This window comes from Haliaeetus albicilla, chromosome 4 (genome assembly GCF_947461875.1).
Source record: "Haliaeetus albicilla chromosome 4, bHalAlb1.1, whole genome shotgun sequence".
Lineage (NCBI taxonomy): Eukaryota > Metazoa > Chordata > Aves > Accipitriformes > Accipitridae > Haliaeetus > Haliaeetus albicilla.
The window spans coordinates 45,474,325-45,493,855 of NC_091486.1; the positions used below are offsets into that span (position 1 = coordinate 45,474,325).

At 53.0% G+C, this 19,531-nt stretch overlaps 1 protein-coding gene across 1 annotated transcript in view; it reads right to left on the bottom strand.

Moving 5' to 3' along the window:
• The window catches only part of EPHA8 (EPH receptor A8), a 53,094-nt gene that overhangs the window by 8,737 nt on the left and 24,826 nt on the right, over positions 1–19,531 (bottom strand). Inside the window, exons 4-12 of the mRNA XM_069782291.1 lie at positions 7,913–8,068; positions 6,502–6,837; positions 4,089–4,213; positions 3,744–3,906; positions 3,171–3,267; positions 2,535–2,602; positions 1,870–1,995; positions 831–1,016; positions 139–200 (exon numbers count right to left, since the gene is read on the bottom strand). Coding sequence (XP_069638392.1) covers positions 139–200; positions 831–1,016; positions 1,870–1,995; positions 2,535–2,602; positions 3,171–3,267; positions 3,744–3,906; positions 4,089–4,213; positions 6,502–6,837; positions 7,913–8,068 — 1,319 coding nt within the window. The remainder of the gene's footprint in view (positions 1–138; positions 201–830; positions 1,017–1,869; positions 1,996–2,534; positions 2,603–3,170; positions 3,268–3,743; positions 3,907–4,088; positions 4,214–6,501; positions 6,838–7,912; positions 8,069–19,531) is intronic.

A 19,531-nucleotide genomic window follows, 5' to 3' on the forward strand; every position in this document is an offset into this window, starting at 1 on the left:
AGATGAGAGCCCAGAGCACACGGCTCTCACACAGGGGTTGCAGTGGCCGTGAGGCTGAGGAGCAGGAACCAGCCTCTTCTCCAGTCACTCAGCCCACAGGAATGTGCAATGAATAAAAAATACAAAAGAGCTCCTTACCCTGAGGAAGGTGTCTAGCGAGCCATTCTCCATGTATTCCGTAACAATCATTACCAATTTGCCTGCAGAAGACAAGGGAGGTCAAGTTAGCAGAGAAGTCACCTTCCTCTGGGAAGCCCAGTGCCAGGCTTTTACTGGGAAAGACATGAATCCAGGCCTGTGGGTCTCCTGCAATCCTGAAGAGCAGTCTCACCCCTGCACCACGCAGGACTGCAGGATGGGCAGGACCGTGGGGATGTGGCAATAACCCCGACATTTATGCCTCCCTCCAGGTGTTATTGATGTGGCTAGGTCAGCTTCGTTATCCCACTGAAATTTGCATTCCATTAGCATAACGCTTTGCATCAGAATGTGCCTTTTTGAAGGAAGACTTCAAATTATGATTCAATACAGGCAGCTTTAAAATAAACACTAATGGGTAGGAGATCTCCTAAACCAATAACCCTGACCTGAGGTGCACTGCAGATCAAGGTCAGGGACTGCCACATGGAAAGTTTGTCCTGTAAGAGAAGGCAAGCGGGTGGGATGGAGGAGACCCAGGGTAAAAGGACCTCTGACAAGTGAGCAATCAAGGCAGCTGAAGGACTGAGTGCACCCAAAGTGATCCCTAACCCCCATCTCCTAGGGTGCCCACAGGGAGATACATCCCAGCTCTGCCCCAGCATGGGGTCCCATCCCTGCCAGCCACCTACTCCTGGTCACCACCCCCTCCAGATGGATGACGTTGGGGTGGTCGAACTGTGCCATGATGCTGGCTTCGCTCAGAAAGTCCCGTCTCTGCTTCTCTGTGTAGCCTGCTTTCAGTGCCTTGATGGCCACGGGAATCTCCCTCTTCCCTGGCAGCTTCAGGCGGCCGTAGCACACCTCTCCGGACTCCCCTGCAAGGCAAGAGAAGGTGAGGGCATGGAGAGCTCCTCAGCTTCTTGCACCAACCCACCAGCACCACAGATCACCCAGACTGCCAACATGCTCACAGCATGCTCCAGCCCCTCAGGACTCCTGGGGTCTTTGTGCATCACTGCCCCTGAGTACAGAAAGGTCATCTCTGGCTTCCAGTGCCACCTCTGGGAACTGGGCAGAAATACCAGAAACCATCTCTCTCTGATACCTTTCACTGAAGACAATGGGCCAAGAGTAATGAATACAGTGGCACTTGCTTTACCACTTTTAATGAACAAATTTGGGAGTCTCTTAGAGCAGCAGGGATGTCTCTCAGCCAGGCTTCCTAATGCTGCTCTGGGGTAAGCCCTTGGGGTGCTGCTGGTAAAGTTCCAGTTCTGGCTCTGCCCCGTGCTTCCCTGCAAGCCCCTGTTCCTATGCAAAAATCCCTTTTGTTCTGAAAATTTACCATTTTGCTTGCAATTTCATTTGCATCTTGTCACCCCAGATGCTTGCTCCAAGGTTTGAAAGCAGGGTGGCAGCGTTGGAGCGCCCACGCGGGACAGGCTGAGCCATCTGCTGCATCCGCCTGAGCTGTCAGTGCCACGCTGGCTGAGCAGCAACCCTCTGCATCAGGCTCCCTCCAAAGAGTTTATTTCATGCACCAGAAAACCCCCACTCTATCCATGATTTTGATCTCAGAAGGGTGAGGAGCAGATGAAGCCCTGGCTGAGCACTGTGTCAGTGCTGCATAGCCTGCTGTGGTCCCAGCAGGCCATGGGGATGGCACGTCAGACTGTGAATTTCCCTGAGCAGATGCTATGCAAAGAGGTCCCTGGCCCAGGGACTCACCAGACCCAATAACCTTCTCAATCTTGATCCGGGAGGCCTCGATTTCACGGGTGAACTCATGCACGGCTTGGCAGGGGTCTTCGTATGTGTGGGGGTCCACGTAGAACTTGGACTCGGGGAACTTCACTGCCAGGTTTCAAAGGGGAGACAGGAGATAAGCTCTTTCAGGCAGCCCTGCTGAGAAGTAGGGGCACCCAGCAGCTGGGCAGAGGATGGGCAGGGGCAGGACTTCTTGGGTTGACACGCTGAGGAGCCACAGAGGTTGCAGCCCCAAGGAAACCTAAGGTATTCTTTGGCATAGCAATGTCCTCAGAGCAGTCCAGGATCTGCCCAGATCTCGTCCATGTGATCATCCCCCTCCATAACCCCCCCAACCCCACCCCTCACCTGTGATGAGTTTTCTACTCTTCTGGCCTGCTGCTGTCTGCGATGAACATGCTGCAGTCCCATCTTATGCTGTGCAACCCTTCAACCCCATTACCAGGATGCCCCTGGGATCAGAGCCCCCGCTCGGCTCTCCTAGACACATCCCCAGAAGCAGCCAGTGGTCATAACACTTCCCCCTGGAAACCACAGCAGTGCCAGGCATTAATGGTCCAGGTCCCTGCCCATCCACAGGGCTGAGGTCCTTCACACCCCAGGGGCAGCAGCAGGGATGGTCCTACCTTGCCCATTCTGATAATGCATCTTCTCCTCATCGGAGTCCTGGAAAGCCTTGCTGTACCCGCAGTGCCTGCCACGGGGACACAAGAGTCAGAAGAGCTGCTCCTGTCCCTTGGTCCCACAAGCAGCCCAAAGGCAGGGTGGAAGGCAGTGTGTGCCAGGGCTGTAGGCAGCCCAGGAGGAGCTGGAGCTAACATTTGGCCCTCCACCAGCTGCATCCCTGTGTCTTGCTGGACAAATACTTTGGCCTGGAGCAAGGTACTTTCCAGATGCTCTCCAAGGCTTGGCAGTGCTAAAAGCTGCAGCCCTTTTGTCTTCTCTGGGCAGCAGCATGTGTGCTCCACATGCCTGGCTCAGTCACGCTGAGATGTAGCAGACACAGTCCCCCTTGGACCTTTTTGATGGAGAAGAGCTCTCCACTATTCAGCTTGCTGGCATGAGGGGAAGGTCTGGAGACCAGCTCTGCCTCAGGGAAAGTGGAGGCAGGGTGACCCCTAAATGAAGTCTCTTGGTTGCTTATTAAGCCCTCATCTACAGATGCTTTGGACAAACTGAGAGGACAAAAGTTGCGCCCAAGTACTCCCATCCCTGCTGCCCTGCTTGGTGACAAGCTGCACTGACCTCCAGAAAACACTTACCTCTTCTTGCAGATTAGGACCACCAGCAGCGCGACGAGGCCGGTGATGAGTGTCAAGCAGATCCAGACAATTGTCATCGTGTCGTACCGGAGAGAGACTGGAAGAAGCAGGTTAGGAAGGAGGTGAGCTGGAGTGGGGAGTGCTCTGCTGAGCACTGAAACTTACCTACCCCAATGGGGTCATGGTCTTAAAAGATAAAGCACTATCCACCATCCAGCCCCAGCTTTGGGGCTCTCCCAGTGTACAGGGACCATTTATACATGGGGAAACCAAGCACAGATCTGGGAAAGCCATGGTGATACAGCAAACCAGTACAGAGAGGAGTCTGGGGCCTCAGGACCTCACCAGGTCTTCCCTACCCTGGCTGCTATGTCCTTCCTCCCTCTTCTTCCTAATGTATAAGAACATCTCAGGAGGGCAAACTCAGGCAAGCCCTGCAGGCGAAACCCCAGAAGATGTGTGTCCAGCCTCCTTCCCTATGTGGCAGAGGAACAATGGCCATGGAGAAGGGCATCACTATCCCCCATGCTCCCTGCCCCACACTTACCACATCCCACAACTGTACACACTCACCTGGCTTCCCCGTTTCCACCTCCACAGTCTGACTGAACCTCCCGCAGCCAGCAGAGGTGCGAGCCCGAACCTGGAAAATGTAGCGGGTTGCAGGCTTGAGCCCAGAGATGGTGGCAGTGGTGCCCTTGGATTTTAGGGTCGAATAGCTCTGCATTTCCTTGTCCTGGGGAAAAAACAACACCAAAAACCTTGCTGTATTAGCACAGCAGCCACAAAATCTTCCAAAATAGTCCTTTGCGCAAGGCTAGCTGACAGCAGCAATTGCACCAGCAGGATTTAAACCGAGCCATGCCCATCTAAATCCACCATGCTGGGACCAGTTTGCGGCAGCAAGCTCAGCATTACCTTCTCGTAGTACTTGATCTCGTACTCCAGGATGATGCCGTTGGGCTGGTCTGGCTCTTGCCACAGCAAGGTGACGCTGTTCTGGCCCGTGCTCTCCTGGCGGACTACCACCACCTGGGACGGGGCTGGGGATGCAGATGGCAGGGTGTTAGGTACCTGCTGGTGTGGGTCCTGCACGGGTGAGGGCAGCAGGACACAGCAGCAGGGAAGGGTGGAACTGGCAACCCATGCAGGATGCTTGGTTTAAACCATGTTTCTGTTTTGATTAAAGCCATGAGATGGGTGCCGTGAAGGGCCTAGCAAACAGGCTTTGCTCGCTTCAGTTGCCTCAATCTCTTTCCCATTGAATGAGCAGGCTCTGAGGATATGAAAGAGGAGGGCACTGTCCCAGCACAGGCAGGAGGAGACACTGGTGTTTCACTGTGACCTGGAGCCAGAAGGGAGAAGGGGCTGCAGGGCTGGAGGTTGTGGAGATCCCTACCAGGACCCTGACCCCTCCTGCCCCCCATCTGGGGAATGGGAAGAGGGTCAGGGGAAGAGGGAAAGAGGACATGATAAATGCCCAGAGGGGTGATCAGGGAATGAGCATCAGTCTAAAGGTATCCTGGGGGTGCTCTCCTGCCCTGAGATACTGGTCATCTGCCTGGGCCTGGGTTGGGAGCCTGTGAATCGGTCCTTGTACCTGCCATGCCCAAATTGGAGCTGGAGGACCCAACTCATGAGCCTCTTTTCCTGCTGGGAATACCCCCCTGGAAGGACCTCAGAGAGTGTGGTGGGTGCTGCGATGGCCAGGTGCAGCCATGGGGTCCATGGCAAGGGGTCAGACACCCCTTATGACCCTAACTGCCGAATGAAAAATGGGATGCGGTGGCTTTGGGGAAGATAGAGCTGCTGTCTGCCATGGCTGCAGCACAGGGGTGTCCCTGGAGGAGCACAGAGACCAAAAGAGGCCTCAGGGGCTGCAGCAGCAGTGGGGTACCCAGGGACTGAAAGGTGGCAGTTATAGCTCAGTTCATCTTCGAGCTGGCTCTTCTGAGAAGCAGAAATCACTGTTGGGACACAGGACTCCGGGGAGCTGGAACAGGGTGGGATGGTGGGAATCAGCTAAACCCCAAGGGCATCTCTCCAAACAGCCCCAGGGCATCTCTGCTGCACCAGCCCCCCTGGGGCTGGGGGGACAAGAGTGACCGCCACCCAGCATGGGCAAGCCACCCTGAGCAGGGTGGCAGGGATCCCTCAGCCCTTCCTGGCAGGCAGGGATGCTCTGTGGTGCACAGCAGCTGGAGCACCGTGCAGGCACAGCAGCTAAACCTCAACCACTACCAAATTCCCAACCCTGCTGGTTTCGCGGCACCTGCTCAGTATCCACCTCCCAGCAGAGAGGTTGAAATGGGAATATTCAGCACCTCCTGAGAGCATCCCCCTCCGAGGCATCAGGCTGACGTTGCTCGTAAGCACTTGGAGGGATCATGCAGGAGCAAGCCAGCAGGATTGAGCCACTTCCCCATAGGCTCAGTGGAGTGCTGAAGGAGTGCTACGGGCAGGCATTAGTAACAAAAGGGCCTTGTTCTCATGCCAGCCATGAGCTAACTCAGCGAGGCTCCCCGGGTTTCTCCTGCTGGCACCACCGCCATGAGAGCAGAAGGGGCTCAGCATCGCAGGAAGTTCCTGCGGGCTCATTTCCAACTGGGAGGATTAACAAGAAGGGTCAGTCCCTGCCCCGTCCTCTCTGCCTACAGCGTGTTCCGTGGAAAGGGGCTTAGCTGGGCTCTGCTCTGGGGATATGCCTAGGTGACCCTGTAGCAGGGTCCTGGCCCACCTGGGCTAGAGCATTGCTCAGAAATATTTCCTGGGGAAAGAGCATTTCACAGCAAGGGATTTGCACAGATGAGACGTGCATGAGAGAGACTTTTCCCAGCAAACGTTGCTGTCACCTGCCAGGGCTGGGCATTGGTGTGAGCTAAGAGCAGAGCATGAACTGCTGCTTGGCCCTTTGGGAAGGGACAGAAGGTTGGAGGAACAGCCTGAAAGATTCATGCTCCACTTAGTGTTCCTGTCAATAAACAAGTGTTCTCCCTGCCCCCTGTCTCCTGCAGAAAAGGAGCCTCCACCAGTGGCTGCAGGCTGAAGTGGAAGGAAAGGAGGATGAAAAAGGATACCATGAACCAGAGAAGGGTAAGACTTGCCTTGGGCAGCAGCTTGTTTCCAGCCCACCCCGGCTCCCTGAACCCACCTCCAGCAGCAGAGATGATAGGGGCCACATCTCCTGGGGGTCCCATGCCCATCACCAAACCAGTCCTTGGCTGCTAGGGCAGGTTCTGGCTCCTGCAGATACTGGCTGGAGCAATGTCAGAGCAACATCAGCATCACCCACACAGGCAAAGCCCTGGGGGGGGGTGTCTGCTCCTCCTACCTGCCTGGTTTGTCGTGATGTTGGCGACTGCAGCTCTCCTGGACTCCAGGCTGAGGTCAGAGACGCCATTGACGGCCTCCACCCAAAAGGAGTAGTTGGTGTGGGCCAGGAGGTTGGTCACCGTCAGCGCTCCCTGCACCAGGCTCATCTGCTGGGGCACGAAGCGGATTGCACTGCCACACGCCTCGCACTGGCCAGCGTCCCCCGCGCAGCGCCTGCAGACCACGTTGTACACGATGTCAGCTCGTCCCCCCTTGTCCAGGGGTGGGCCCCACTCCAGTGTCACTGAGGTGCCATTTACACTGGAGATCAGGTTCACAGGAGCAGAGGGGGGGCCTGGAAAAGAAACAGAGGTTCAGGCAGAGCAGGAGCTGCTGAAGTGTGTTGGGACTGGCAGAGCACGGGACGCACAGAGAGATGCATCTTGGGCAGCATGTACCTGTGTGTACAAATGATGCTACAGGGAATACAGAGCTGCCCGGAGAGGGAAATGCTCCAAACAGAAGACAGCAAAGACACAGACAGGTCTCAGGGTGAAATGCCGTGGAGGTAAGATGCTCTGGACCAGGATGCCAAATGCCAGGCAGGCAAAAGCTGATGTTTGTTCTGGGGGAAGCAGAAAGCAATGGGGATGCATGAAGCTTTTGGGGGAAGAGCCAAGGTGCTGATGGGCTGGACGGTGGAGAACAGGATCTGCTCATCTAAAGGGAAGGGTAAACTCACACTTCCTGGGGAAATCAACAATCTTGGGTGGATATCCCCTAGGGAAACACAAGTCAGATGCTGCTGACCTGTCTTTCACCCTGGCTTCAGCTAGCAGCCCCACACCTTTCTGCCCTGCTGGACCAGCTACAGAGAGGATGACTCCTCCTGGGATGTTCTTGTCCCCTTTTAATAGCACTAGGCCCCTCAGAGCAGGCTATTGCAGAGAGCTGAGCTGAAACCCTATGACAAGCCCTGGTGCCACCGTCCACCCACAGCGAAGGAGAGCACAGAAACATTTGTGCCACCCTGTTGCCTCCCAGGGGTCTGACCACCCTGGGCATTTCTGCAAAGGGAAGCGGCCACACTGGCTGGTGCACGAGCAGGTGAGCTTGCCGGCAGAGACATGGTCTCAACCTGCCCTGTCGCAGGAGAGACGCCCAGGAGGGGAGCAGACTCTGCCCAGGGATGTTTGGAGAGCAGCAGGATGAGGATGAGACAGAGGGCAGTGAGGGAGTGCAGCTAAGGGGGTCTCAGCTCGTGCGCTGAAGGGAGACCTGGGGTTGAAAGGCTGCTACAGCGCCTTGGGCAGCATGCACGGCGGCAAGGGTGCATGCTGGGCTCAGCCAGGGAGCACCTGCTGTGTCCGAGGGCTTGACGCCTGCCCCGCTGCAGCGCGGACGGGCGCCTGGGCAGCCGGGGTACTCACGCGTGCAGGCGGCCGAGGGGGGGTCCTGCACCGCCCTGTAGAAGCTGCTGTCGCAGCGGCACACGCGGGCCGCCCGGCTCTCCGAATGGCTGTGCAAGGGGCACTTTGCACACAGCTGGTCCCCGGGGGCTGACTTGTAAAATCCCAGCTGGCAGGCTGCAGAGGAGGGAAGGGGCAGAGGTCAGAGGGATGCGCCCGGATAAGGAGCATCCCATGACTCGGTGGGTCCCACCAGCACAAAGCTGGACCCCGCTCTCGCCCCCATCGCAGTGCATGGGAAACCAGCCCTTCTCCCCAGCGCCTGGGTGAGTCCCACTCCAGCTGTCCAGCTGGAAACCGTGTTCTGTGAAAATTGCTTTTGTCTCTCCCCCAAGCTGTCATCTTGGTACTTACTGCCATCCTGGTACCCATTCACCACTGTTTCACAAGCAGACTTAGGTGCCTCTGTTTTCATGAGCTGCCTGCGAGGCTCGAGGTGCTCTCCTTGTACCCCTGCCTACTGCCCAGAGCTCTGCCCACTGCAGCCACCCCTCTGGGGCACCACCTGGCCCCGGGGCAGGGAGCACTGCAAAGATCAAACCAGGCAGCACTGGAAATTGCTTTGTTAACTATTCTAAGAACCATTATTTACGGGGCAAATTTGCAGCACAGTCCTCACTTCACAGTGATGTTGTGAACTGCCATACTACTCATGCTGGATGTGCCCAGGTGTCCAAGAGCATCCATGTGGGCAGTTTCAAGAACGAAAAGCTCCGCACCTGCAACATGGTGCACATCCCTCTGCAAGCCCCTGGTGTGCCACTATACAAAACAAGTTTGCTTGCACAAAACAAAGGGAAAACTCTCTTGTTCCACATTGCAACAAAACAGCAGTGCATGCATGCTGCCTGCTATCTGCGGAGGGACAGCAAGGCCAAACGAGCTACCCTGAGCTTTTTTCTGACAACGCAACCCCCCTTCAGTTGCTCTGCCTCCTTCTGGTGCTGGGGACTGTGTGGCAGCAGCACACGCTCATCCCACGCCACAGCTGGCATCAGTCTGCTCCATCCTACCCCCACCTCTCCCAGAAACCCCTCGGGTGAATCATTTGTCACACAAACAAACAACTCGTCTCTCATTAGGAAAATCGATTAGCTCAAAAGTGACATGTGGCATGTCAGGTATCTGTCTGGGGGTGGAAGGATCTGTCCTTTCTTGCAGATTTCAGTTCCAAGTAGGGAAAAACAGGCTCTGTCTGAGTCCCTGTATTCACCAAGTACTTCTAGGACCAGTTCCAGTGATTCAAGCGTTAATCCTGGCTCTGACTCATTTCTGTTTTTCCTTACTGAGGTAGTAATACCTTCATTTTCCCGTCTTTACCCCCAGTGGCCACCTCTGCATACTGCCTCAAATTTTGCTTCCAAGCATGTAGAAGGGTTTTGTTTGTGATCCAGCATCCCCAGTGGTCTGGGTCCCTCTGTGCTGGCTGTTTGTTCTGCTTCTAGGTGCTGATTTGTTTTGTTATTAATAACACTCCTTTCCTTGCCACAGATCTCCCTGGACTGATTGCCACCAACATATTTCATGTGTCACACACTGCACAGTAATGCAACAGCCTTTTTATAACGGAGCTACTTCCAGCAACAGCAGCTGAAGGCTGTGCTCCAGCCACACACATCCCTGGTGGCTTGCTGGTCCCTCTTCAGGCTCTGTCACCAGCTCCTGTGGCAGTTATGTGCTGAATGCTGCTTTAAAGACAGAGGAGAAATACTACTAGCAGGATGTACCAGGGATGGTGGTATCACAGGTTGGTATCACAGCTTGGTATAGCAGGCTGGAAAAAGCAAAGGCCAGAAGCTCCAGAGTTTGTTCCCAAATCCCTGCTCCTCCAGTCCCCGAGTAGCATCAGAGCAAGGAGCAGAAATGCCCAAACTTGGGGATGCAAGGGAAGGCAGATGTGACTCATGAGGAAATGGCAGCAGCTCTGGGCTGGCTTTGCTCCCCAGCTCTCTCAACATCTTTCACCTCCTCAAGGGCATCAGAAGAGGAGAGAAAACAGGGGAGGCAGAGCTGGGAGAGGAGGATTCCTGTCCCCAGCCAACCACAGCAAGGACAGCCCGGAACATTTGCCAAGCTCTGGTGCTGACTGGTCTTTGTTATCCCACACACCAAAAGAGCCAGGGACTCTCTGCCTTTACCAAATCCCCTCTGCCTGATGCTGCAACACCCTCCGGTCTGCAACGCCTTGGTTTTGGGTGTAAGACTGAGATGAGTGCTGTTACACCCTGTTCTCAGGTGGGGACAGATTTGGGGGGGTAGGCAGCTGGGGAAATAAACCAAATCATATCTCTAAGAAAGAAAAGTTCCCAGTTCCTCTGTGTGGGAAAGGATGAAGACATGGCATGAGCACAGCCTACCAGATGGGAACCAAGCGAAGAGACAGCCCCACAGTCCATGCTAGCCAGCACGCATGCCAGGATTTGCCACCTTCAACTTGTTGTGTGAAGCCCCCCTTGTACCTGCAAACCACTGTCATCTCTACCCACGCAGGACCCAGCAACCAGGGACTCTTGATTCAAGAAGCACTGGAGTGGTTCTCCCCACCAATATTTAATTAAGGGCAAAGAAATCAGTGCTGTATCATGTATCAGGTACAGAGAGACAGGCCAGCAGGAAGGCTGGGAACATGAAGCACAGCAGATTTGCACTAAGCAATTGTAATCACTTAGCATTTAATGCTGGAAAAAAAAAAAAGAAAGCATTAATTACCTGTAGCAATGATTCCAATTATTTTAGATGCACTCAGGGGGAAAATTATCCTAAATGACAAATTACAGGTGAATTTGCGCACCAGGGCAGAGCTGCTGAGAGCCACCTCCCAGCACCTGGACAGCACAAGCACTTGAGGAAGCCTGGAGAGCAACTGGGGCTGGGGTAGGCACTGTTCTGGATGGGGTCATGCACCTCTGTGTGTCTCGGTGGAAGCAGGACACATGTGCAAAGCCTTTTGCAGGCTTGAGAGACAGGGCACCAGCTTGGAACCTGCACAAGATATGAAATCCCTACAGTACAGGATGACAGGCATGTCCTGCTCTGGACTGAGGTCTCTCATGCCAAGCCAATGACATGTGGAAGACCAGGACCTCCCGGGATAGCTCTGGTAAGAGCAAACCATCAGAGAAGTGGCCAGCAAGAAAAATTCAGTCAAACACATCAGGTCTAAAATCTACAGGGCTCCACAGCCATGGTTGTAGCACACACTGAAGCCACCAAAATCTGAAGCCACCCACCAGGGAGGTGCAGAACTGTTGTCCTGCTGTCTTCGCAGCAACCAGCTATTGCCACCTACCAGAAATGCCCTCCCAGGAGCCTTATAGAAGGTGGGGATATCTTTTTTTTTGTTATTATTTTATACAGTTGATACCCTTACTCTGTGCCTGAGGATCTCGGCTCCTGCCTCTTTGTGGACCACCAGAAGTCCTGCTACTGGTGCCCTTCTTCTGTCCCCAGTGCCATTCCCCATGCCAAACCCAGCCAAGGTTGTCTGTCCTTGCAGTTTCATCTCATGGTGTGGTTTTGCAGTGCACATGGGACAACAGCACACCTTTGCCTGCAGCCCAGCTCAAGACGTGCATATCTACACTGGGCTTGCAGCCCAGCCCCCTGGCTGGTCCCAGAGACACAAACAGAGCCTACAAAAACCAGCACTAAACCTGTGCTCGGCAGAGCACATCTCCAACCCTCTGTCGCAATTATCACCCCAGCCTGTTGGGGGTAAATGCCACAGGGCTTCCACTGATCCCACTACCCTGCACAGCACAACTTGCCTGTTTTCCCCAGCCCACCAGCCCCACTCTCTCATGCATCACCTGCCCAAGGGGCCCCGGAGCAGCAGGCTTGTCTTAGAAACAGCGAGCATGGGGAAGGCGCTGCCAGCCATCTGTAGTTTGGTCCATTTGTTTCCCTCCCTCTCCATCCTCTGGGGACAGGACAACATCTGCTAATAAGCTGGCAGAGCTCAGGAGATGATAGATGAACCTGTCGAGGATACACTAGCTGGGAATGAGCTGCTCTTCTCAGTCTGAAGTTGCCATCTGGGACTAGTGCTCTGCAGGTGGCCCTGGTGGGACCACCAAGGGCTACTTCAGTGGGGCTGCAAATGTGAGCATCGACCCTGTGTCACTCCCTCTTGGCTCCATCCTCAGGCCAGGACGTTTGGGCAGGGCAAGGGCACAGCTGAGAGAGTGCCATGGGGAAGCTCTGCAGCACTGGTGCCACAAATTGCCCCCTTCCCTGACCCTGCAACAAAGCTGGACATCAGCAAGCACTAGAAGGGAGCCAAGAGCACCAGCAGAACATACTTCGGTGGTGCTGGGAAGAAATAGAGATGGAAATAAGGGTGTCACAGCCACTGTGACAGCCAGAGACAGGCATCAATCCCAGAGCCCTCCAGGATGCAGAAGAAGCTAGCACAGAAAATCCCAGCTCCTTTCAATCCAGTTTCAGCATGATGCTCAGCTCCCACATGACACAGACACTGAAACAGAAGCATGTTATTCACAGTCACGTCTTTAAAAGAGGCATCTGCCTCATTGACCCAGACTTTGTGTTTTTGCAAGGCTGTGCTCCCCTTTCCCTGCAATCCCAGGTCAGCCCAGGCTCTGTCCCCAAGTTGGTCGGTGGTCTGGAGGGGGTTTTGGGGACTGGCTGGGCTGGCTTTCTCAGGCAAACTCTTGGTCCCTAAATCATGCATCACCCCACGGCCCTGCTGATGCTCTGTGCATCCTTTGCATCCTGCTCGCCCCTGCACTGTCTCACACCTCCAATCACTGCTTTACCTCTAGCCACTGAGCACCACCTTACAGCCCTTCACACAGCCCAGTTCCCACCTTGCAGCCTCTTTGCACAGCTCACAACCCCTTCCACCCCCAATACTGCCTTACAACCTGTCACACCACTCTACGCACCTGAACTTGTCTCATATCACCCCAGACTCCACCTCATATCACCTCCCCACTGCTTGGCCCTTCTTCCCACAGTTCAACCCATGGAGTTTTCACCCATGAAGATTTTGCAAAGCTAGCAAAACCCTATGCATCAGGCTGCGAGCAAATGGCACATGCAGCAAAGGGCACCCTGCACAGCTTCTTGCTCCCAGATTTCACAGCCACTGGGACAAGTTGTCTAAGGAGGCCTCTGCTTTTCCGAGTGGAGTAATTCTACTTGCTGGGCAAACTGGAACCATGGTGGCCCAGACTGGCTGCATCCCAAACTGGACATCTGCATGGTGCTGCCATAGAAAAATCAGCAATTGCCTTGGATTCAGTACTGCTGAAGGCACCCCTGACTCTGTCCTGCTCTTCTTCCCTCCATGTTTTTTAAAAAAATTTTTAAAAGCAGGAAACATCCAAATCCCAGTTTGCTGCGAGTGCTGCTCTGCTGCCCGGTGCAGACATCCTTCTGTGGGAGTGGAGTCGAGGTGATGCTGTGCAGACTTATGTAGGTGAGACAGCCTGGCATGCTCTTGGAGCAAAAACTTTTTTTGTAAAGCTTATCTGGGGAAATGCTACAGCTTGCAGGAGTCAGATGGAAACAGGCAGCCTAATGCCAGAATTAGAAAAAACCTGTTTCCAAAACTCAGTCTTGCCAAAGGGTTTTAGACAGAACTAACCAAGGCTCCTGAAAAGAACAGAGTTTTCACCAAACCAAAAACAACCCCAGAAAACGCTGTGTTCAGGAAGAAGAATGGCTGAATGGGAGCCACGCCTGCAGATGACAGTGCTGGAGGTAACCCTGCATCCCTGCTGCAAGGCTTCAGGGAGCAAAGATGCATAAATGAAGAAAGGACGTACAAAACACCAAGAACCTAATCCCAGCCCCTGCAGGAACCAGTACGCAGCTTTGGAGGGTATGTATGTGAGCCCTCTCACAACATGCATATGGCTATGGATATGTACAGAGGCTGAGCTTTAAAATAAGGGTGCCCAGCACTCCAGCAGAAGCAAGTGAAGAGCATCACAGGGCCAGCACAGCCCTCGCTCTCGCACAGCTGAGCACCACCAGCTTTTGGATCCCTTTCTCCTTCACAGGGAAGTGTCAGCAGCAGCATCTTGTTTTCAGGAAGGGGAAAGAAGCGGTGACATGGTTAGGATCTGCATCTCATGCCAAGTACAGAACAAATTTTTGGCACGGTGCTACTGCTCTGTGGGATGAGGAGCATCTTGCCCATGCAAGGCAATCACACCAATCTTCCGAATATGCTGGTAGTGAATTTAAGGTCCCCAGCCCCCCATTGCATTACACCGTCTCCAGTGTAAGTATCAGTGCAAAATGCCAGGTCTTTCCTGCAGGCTGCCTGTTTCTAACTCCCCAACAACAGCTTCCCAGGCACCTGCACATTGGTAATCCAGAGCAGCAACCTGTGTTCAAGACCTGAACCTGGCCAAATTCTGTGGAAAAGAAGAGTTCAAACAAAAAAAACCCCCACACTCAAAAACTGGTGAAGGTCTTTGAGCACTGCCAGATCCATCCATCACAGTCCAGCTGCTCTTTGGCATTTCTTATAGGGACTACAGAGACCTACCAAGCACAAATGAAATTTGTTTCAGCCCCATCAATACCCTAAACTCCAGCCTCACATCATTCTCACCCTTCATCTATGTCAGTGGCTAAACACAGCAAACTCAGGAAAAGTGGCAAACAATAAAATATTCAGCCAGGGACAAAACCCATATTGTTCTCTTGGTGGGGAAAGGGCAGCTCTGCAGTCATCTGCCCTTTTTGTTTGCCCCTAATCAGAAAAAAAAAAAAAAAAAAAGGTTTGGAGGGGGCAGGGGTGGGGGTGCTGCTTTGTTTTGTTTTCCTAGTAAATGCAATTAGCCATGAGCTTGAATTTTCAAGGAGGGAGTGAAGGTGCTGGAGATAATGAGATCACCTTGTCCTGCACCCTGCCTTCTCCAGCATGCTCACTGAGCTGAATTAGCCACGCACACATAACCCAGCAGACCTGGCATCCAAACAGACTAATTAGCAGCTAGGTCTGGGACTATAAACTGGAAGTCTTGGTACGAGGCAAATGTGAATCCAAGGATCCCGTCCCAGGGCTGGATAATCTTCCAGGGGAAGAAGTTTTTCCTAATGTCCAGCCCAAACCTTGCAAAAAAATTGTGTCTCTGACACATCTTCTTTGCAGGCTGTTCCCATCTGAAGTCTGATACCTGGATCCTTAACAGTCCTAGCTTATGTGGTTTGGAAAACAAACTGTTTTCTTTTTTTTTGGGATGCAGGGCTTTGCGTGGGATAAACAGAAGGTGATATAATCTTACCAGACAGTATTGCCTGTATTTTACAAAGCAGCTGACTGGCTTGCAAACCAAGAGTGAAAATCTTGCAAATTTCTTTGATTTTCTTGCCTGATATCATGGAAAGGACGTTTGCATAACTTCCATAGCACATCTTCAAAACTATCACTGCCCCTGCCCTTGAAAGGTTCATTTTGGTACACTCACGGCAGAAGCCCTCTGTGGTGGGCACTCAGGGCACTGGTGCAGTCTAGCTCTGGGTACGACAGCCTGGTACTCTGCCAGCAGGCACAGGAGACTCTGAAGAGACGTCACTGAGGTACAACACAGCCATCAAGCCTGCAGCTCGGAGCTGGCATGGGTGTGCTGCGACTTGCACGGAAAGTCTCCTTGAAATCCACACCAATTTGTAAAGAAAAGTGAAATATATTCCAATGTGTTTGTTTGGAGTTGCAGTGATAGGGTATTTTGACACACTTTTATCTGTTGCCTTGATATATGGTACATATTCTTCCAGGCAGGACCTAAGGGAGGTGGAGCCCAGCCTGGTAATGGGTGCCCTGAATTCCCAGGTTTGCTGGTTGACAGAGGCATGTGTGACCCCCGCATGCATTTTGGAGGGCCCTGTCTAGCTCAGAGCCAGGAAAAAGGGGGTTTGCTTGGAGTCAGCCCAGCAGGACCGGTGTCCTGTTTCCAACAGAGCAACCTGGATCAGCTGTTTCACATGAAGACACAACACAAGGAGCTCACAGTTGCTGTGTGATGTTCTTATACAGGTGGGGAAAAAAATCGCTGTTAGCAGAAAAGGGAGAGAGAAGCCCGAGGCTTCTCAGAACATCTCTGAGGGAGAAAGGGATAAGGAGTTTGGGGAGAGAAGGGAATGGAGCAAGGCTCTGGTGGGCTCCCTTAACCCACTAGCGCATCTTTCGTCCTCCGTGTATGCTTCTCCACTCTTTCGGCACTGAAGGAAGAGAACACAGGCAGTTGTCTCCCTGGGCAGGTATCCAAGGGTGAGCAGCATCTGCACCTGCAATGCACTGGGCAAAGGGGTCCGTCCCCTCGCACCCAAGGCCGAGGAGAGCAGGTCGTATGCCTCCACCTTTCCTCCCCTTCCAACATCAGTATCTGGACCACATCTGTTCACACAGCTGCAAATGTTTGCTGCAGTGGCTGTAGGTCATTGCCCAGCCCAGCACAGGTGGAGTCAGTGTCTCTGACCTGGCTTCCCCTGCCAATGGCTTCATCTGTGTCATTTTGTCCCCTGGTGTTTCTAGGGCTTACCCTGACCCTGTGTGGCCAGGGTTGTGCCCACCAGCAAGGTACGTGGGTGGTGGGGTACAGCTGGATGGGGTTTCCCCTCATGTCACACCCTATAGCTCTGCTCCCCCTTGCCCCATCAGCTGGAAAGTCAGTCTCCACTGACTTTCTTCTTAAAGGTCCATGAATGCAAAACTGTATTCACAAGCACATAATTACCAAGCTGGGTATTTTCTCCTCTTAATTAGCAATGCCGTGGTGCTTTAATTGCTCGATTAAAGTTGCCCACAAGGAAAGTTTAAAGTACATTAAATTTGCTGATTGGTTCATCAGCATGAATCCCACCAACTGGAAAAAATTAACTGGCTTCCAGATTGCTAACCAGACTCTCCAGATCCATTTCCACCAGGCGTGTACCACAGGAGGCATGAGAGCGCCCAGCAGCAGAGGATTTTGTCCATGAGGGGCGAGCAGACCCTCTCCTATTCCCATCTCTCCTTCAGTTTGGGAGCTGGAGAGGAAAGGGTCCCTGTGGTGACAGCTTCCCTCTCCTCTTGTCTGGAGGAGACAGGCCATTTTTTTGGCTTAAGCAGAGCTGGGTAAAGTCTACCCCAAGGTCAGATCATTGTTCAGCCACACACATCAGACCCCTGTTTGGTAGCTGTTCTTGCTCAGCCCTGGCAGGCTATGAACACCCGTCTTCATGTGCAAATGGGCTGATAGAGCAGGACTTGCTTAACTGTTGCTCCCTCATCACTGTTTTCCAGCCAACAGCAACAGCCAAGCTGAAGCCCCCCAAGCACAGCAGAGGGAAAGTAGCCAGAGCAATCAGGAGACCTGGAGGCCAAGATGCCTGGTCCAAAACTTTAGACAAAAATGTCTGAACCACTCCTGAAACCCATGAATATACCTCAAAGATGCTCTTTGGGAATGGCATTTCTGCCAAAGGCTCATCCTTTTGCTCTGACAACAGGGAAGAGGGCCTGTCCCTTCTCTTTCACCCTTTTTCATTTGTTAAAGAAAACATTTCCCAAGAGATTCTGCACTCCTGGAGGTCTCCGTGGCTGGTGGTTGGCTGGCTGGCTGGGTTTGTGTCAGCTCCTAGAGAGCAGCACCACGATCCATAGCTATGGCACTGCTACTGATGCTCCAAACTGACTCTGCGCGTATGCAACTCATGATCACCTAAACAGATTGTAGCCCAACTTTCCAGTTTTGCTCACTGATAGCTGGTGACAGATGCAGCCCAAGGAATAATTCAGATCCGCCCCAAAAGGCTGACTCTTATGCAAGGACCACAGACTCAAAGCCTTGGTGGCTCAGAAGCCTGGTGGCCCTTCCCAAAGAGGGGCTGCAAGGGCTGGTAGGAGGGGAGGGGGTGGAGAGCCACTGTCCTAGCCTGCCTAAGCCTCCCTGTCCATCTCTCCATCCATCCACAGGATGTGGTACATGTCCCAGCTCTCAGCCTCACGACTGTTTGAGGAGGTGGCTTATGGGTTTCTTCCCATCCCGCAGAAGCAGAACCAGGTTAAAGTGCTCCCCTTTCTTGTTTCTTTAATAGCACTGACCTTATTGAAATGGGTCTCTATTTGTCCTGTACAGCAACTGCATTTAAATAAGGTGAATTATGCTGATAGTCTTCTTATCTGATAAATTGCTGGGACAGATCCTTTTCACTTATGCTATTGCTTATTCTGCTATTTAGGCAGAGCAGTTGCTATTTGCTGTGTGTAAGAGATACTAACGCGTCTTGCTGTGGACTAATGCATTTCAAGAAGGAAAGAGCAGCACATCCGAGGCTGGCTGTGAATGACAGGGATGAGGGAAGCAAAGTCCTTCAGAGCCTTGAAAATGGAGGGGAAAAGTGAGTGGGGCAGCAGGGCTGTGCTGCCCTGGGAGAGAGAACTCAAGGGGTTTCATTCTTGGGGTGGCTGTGGCAGAAGATGCCATGGGACCAGAAGCTGGGAATTTTAGGAGCTGGCAGACCCCAGGACCCCATCAGCAGCTGTGGCAATTCATGCTCAAACCTGCTTTCTGCCCAGTAAGGCACTGCAGCACCCGTGCCCAGGGACAGCTGGAAAAGGGGACTCTGTGCCTCTGAAGATAAATCAGACAGATGCATGAGGCACCAATACGGGGGACAAATGTCTTGTGTGATGCAGGGCTGTGACACATCTCATGCCAGGCTGGCTGGCATCCTTAGCGTTGTCCTGAATCCGGAGCTCCTGGGCTGACATCTGCCCCCCCGATGCCATGGAAACTGCCCCTCACACCCTTATGGCAAACACCAGGACATCAATCACAACAAGATGAAAAATGTGGATCCTGCTGGGGTAAGCGCAAGGAGTCAGAGATACCAGCCACCACCCTTCTGCCCAAACAAGGGGGCATCCAAGGTGATGGCTGACAGTAAAGGGGATGAGAGGCAGAGAATTTCCCCAGGTTCCTACACATCCTCCACCATGTCCCACCTCACCCCATCCTTCCCAGCTCTGTGGCACAGGCTTCCTTCACTTCCGAAGGGCTGGGAACAGCTCTGGCCATGATCTGGTTTCCTGAGCTGTCTTCCATCACTCTGGCAGGTCCTTAGAAAAATGAACGTTAAAGAAGTGGGGGAGAAACCTCCACTGTTCAAACATCTTTAGCTTTGACAAATAAGGCGTCCAACTGTGAAAGGCAAAAGGAAATTAATTTGGAATCACATTTTAAACACTGCCATAGAGGCAAAGTATCTTCTCTCTAATTTCCCCCCCCCCAAGCAAAAAATGAATTTCCCTGATATTTATAGAAAGATTATTAGGGCCACAAGGAGTGATTTATACCATCTCATCCCTGTGACGGAGAATGAAAAATTGCTGGGGCGACAGCCACTGGAATCCTGCTTTTGTCCGCCTGACAATTAAAACGGCTAATTTCCAACTCTGACGGATCCACTGGGGTTATAAATCATTCTGGAAAGGCACTTTTCACCGTGAAAAATGAACTCTGTCCCAGTCAAACACAAGAAGCTTAGATCAGAGATTTGCATCTGTTTGCTTTTGTGTGTAAATATATGTACTCCTGCTCCACTCCCACCCACCAA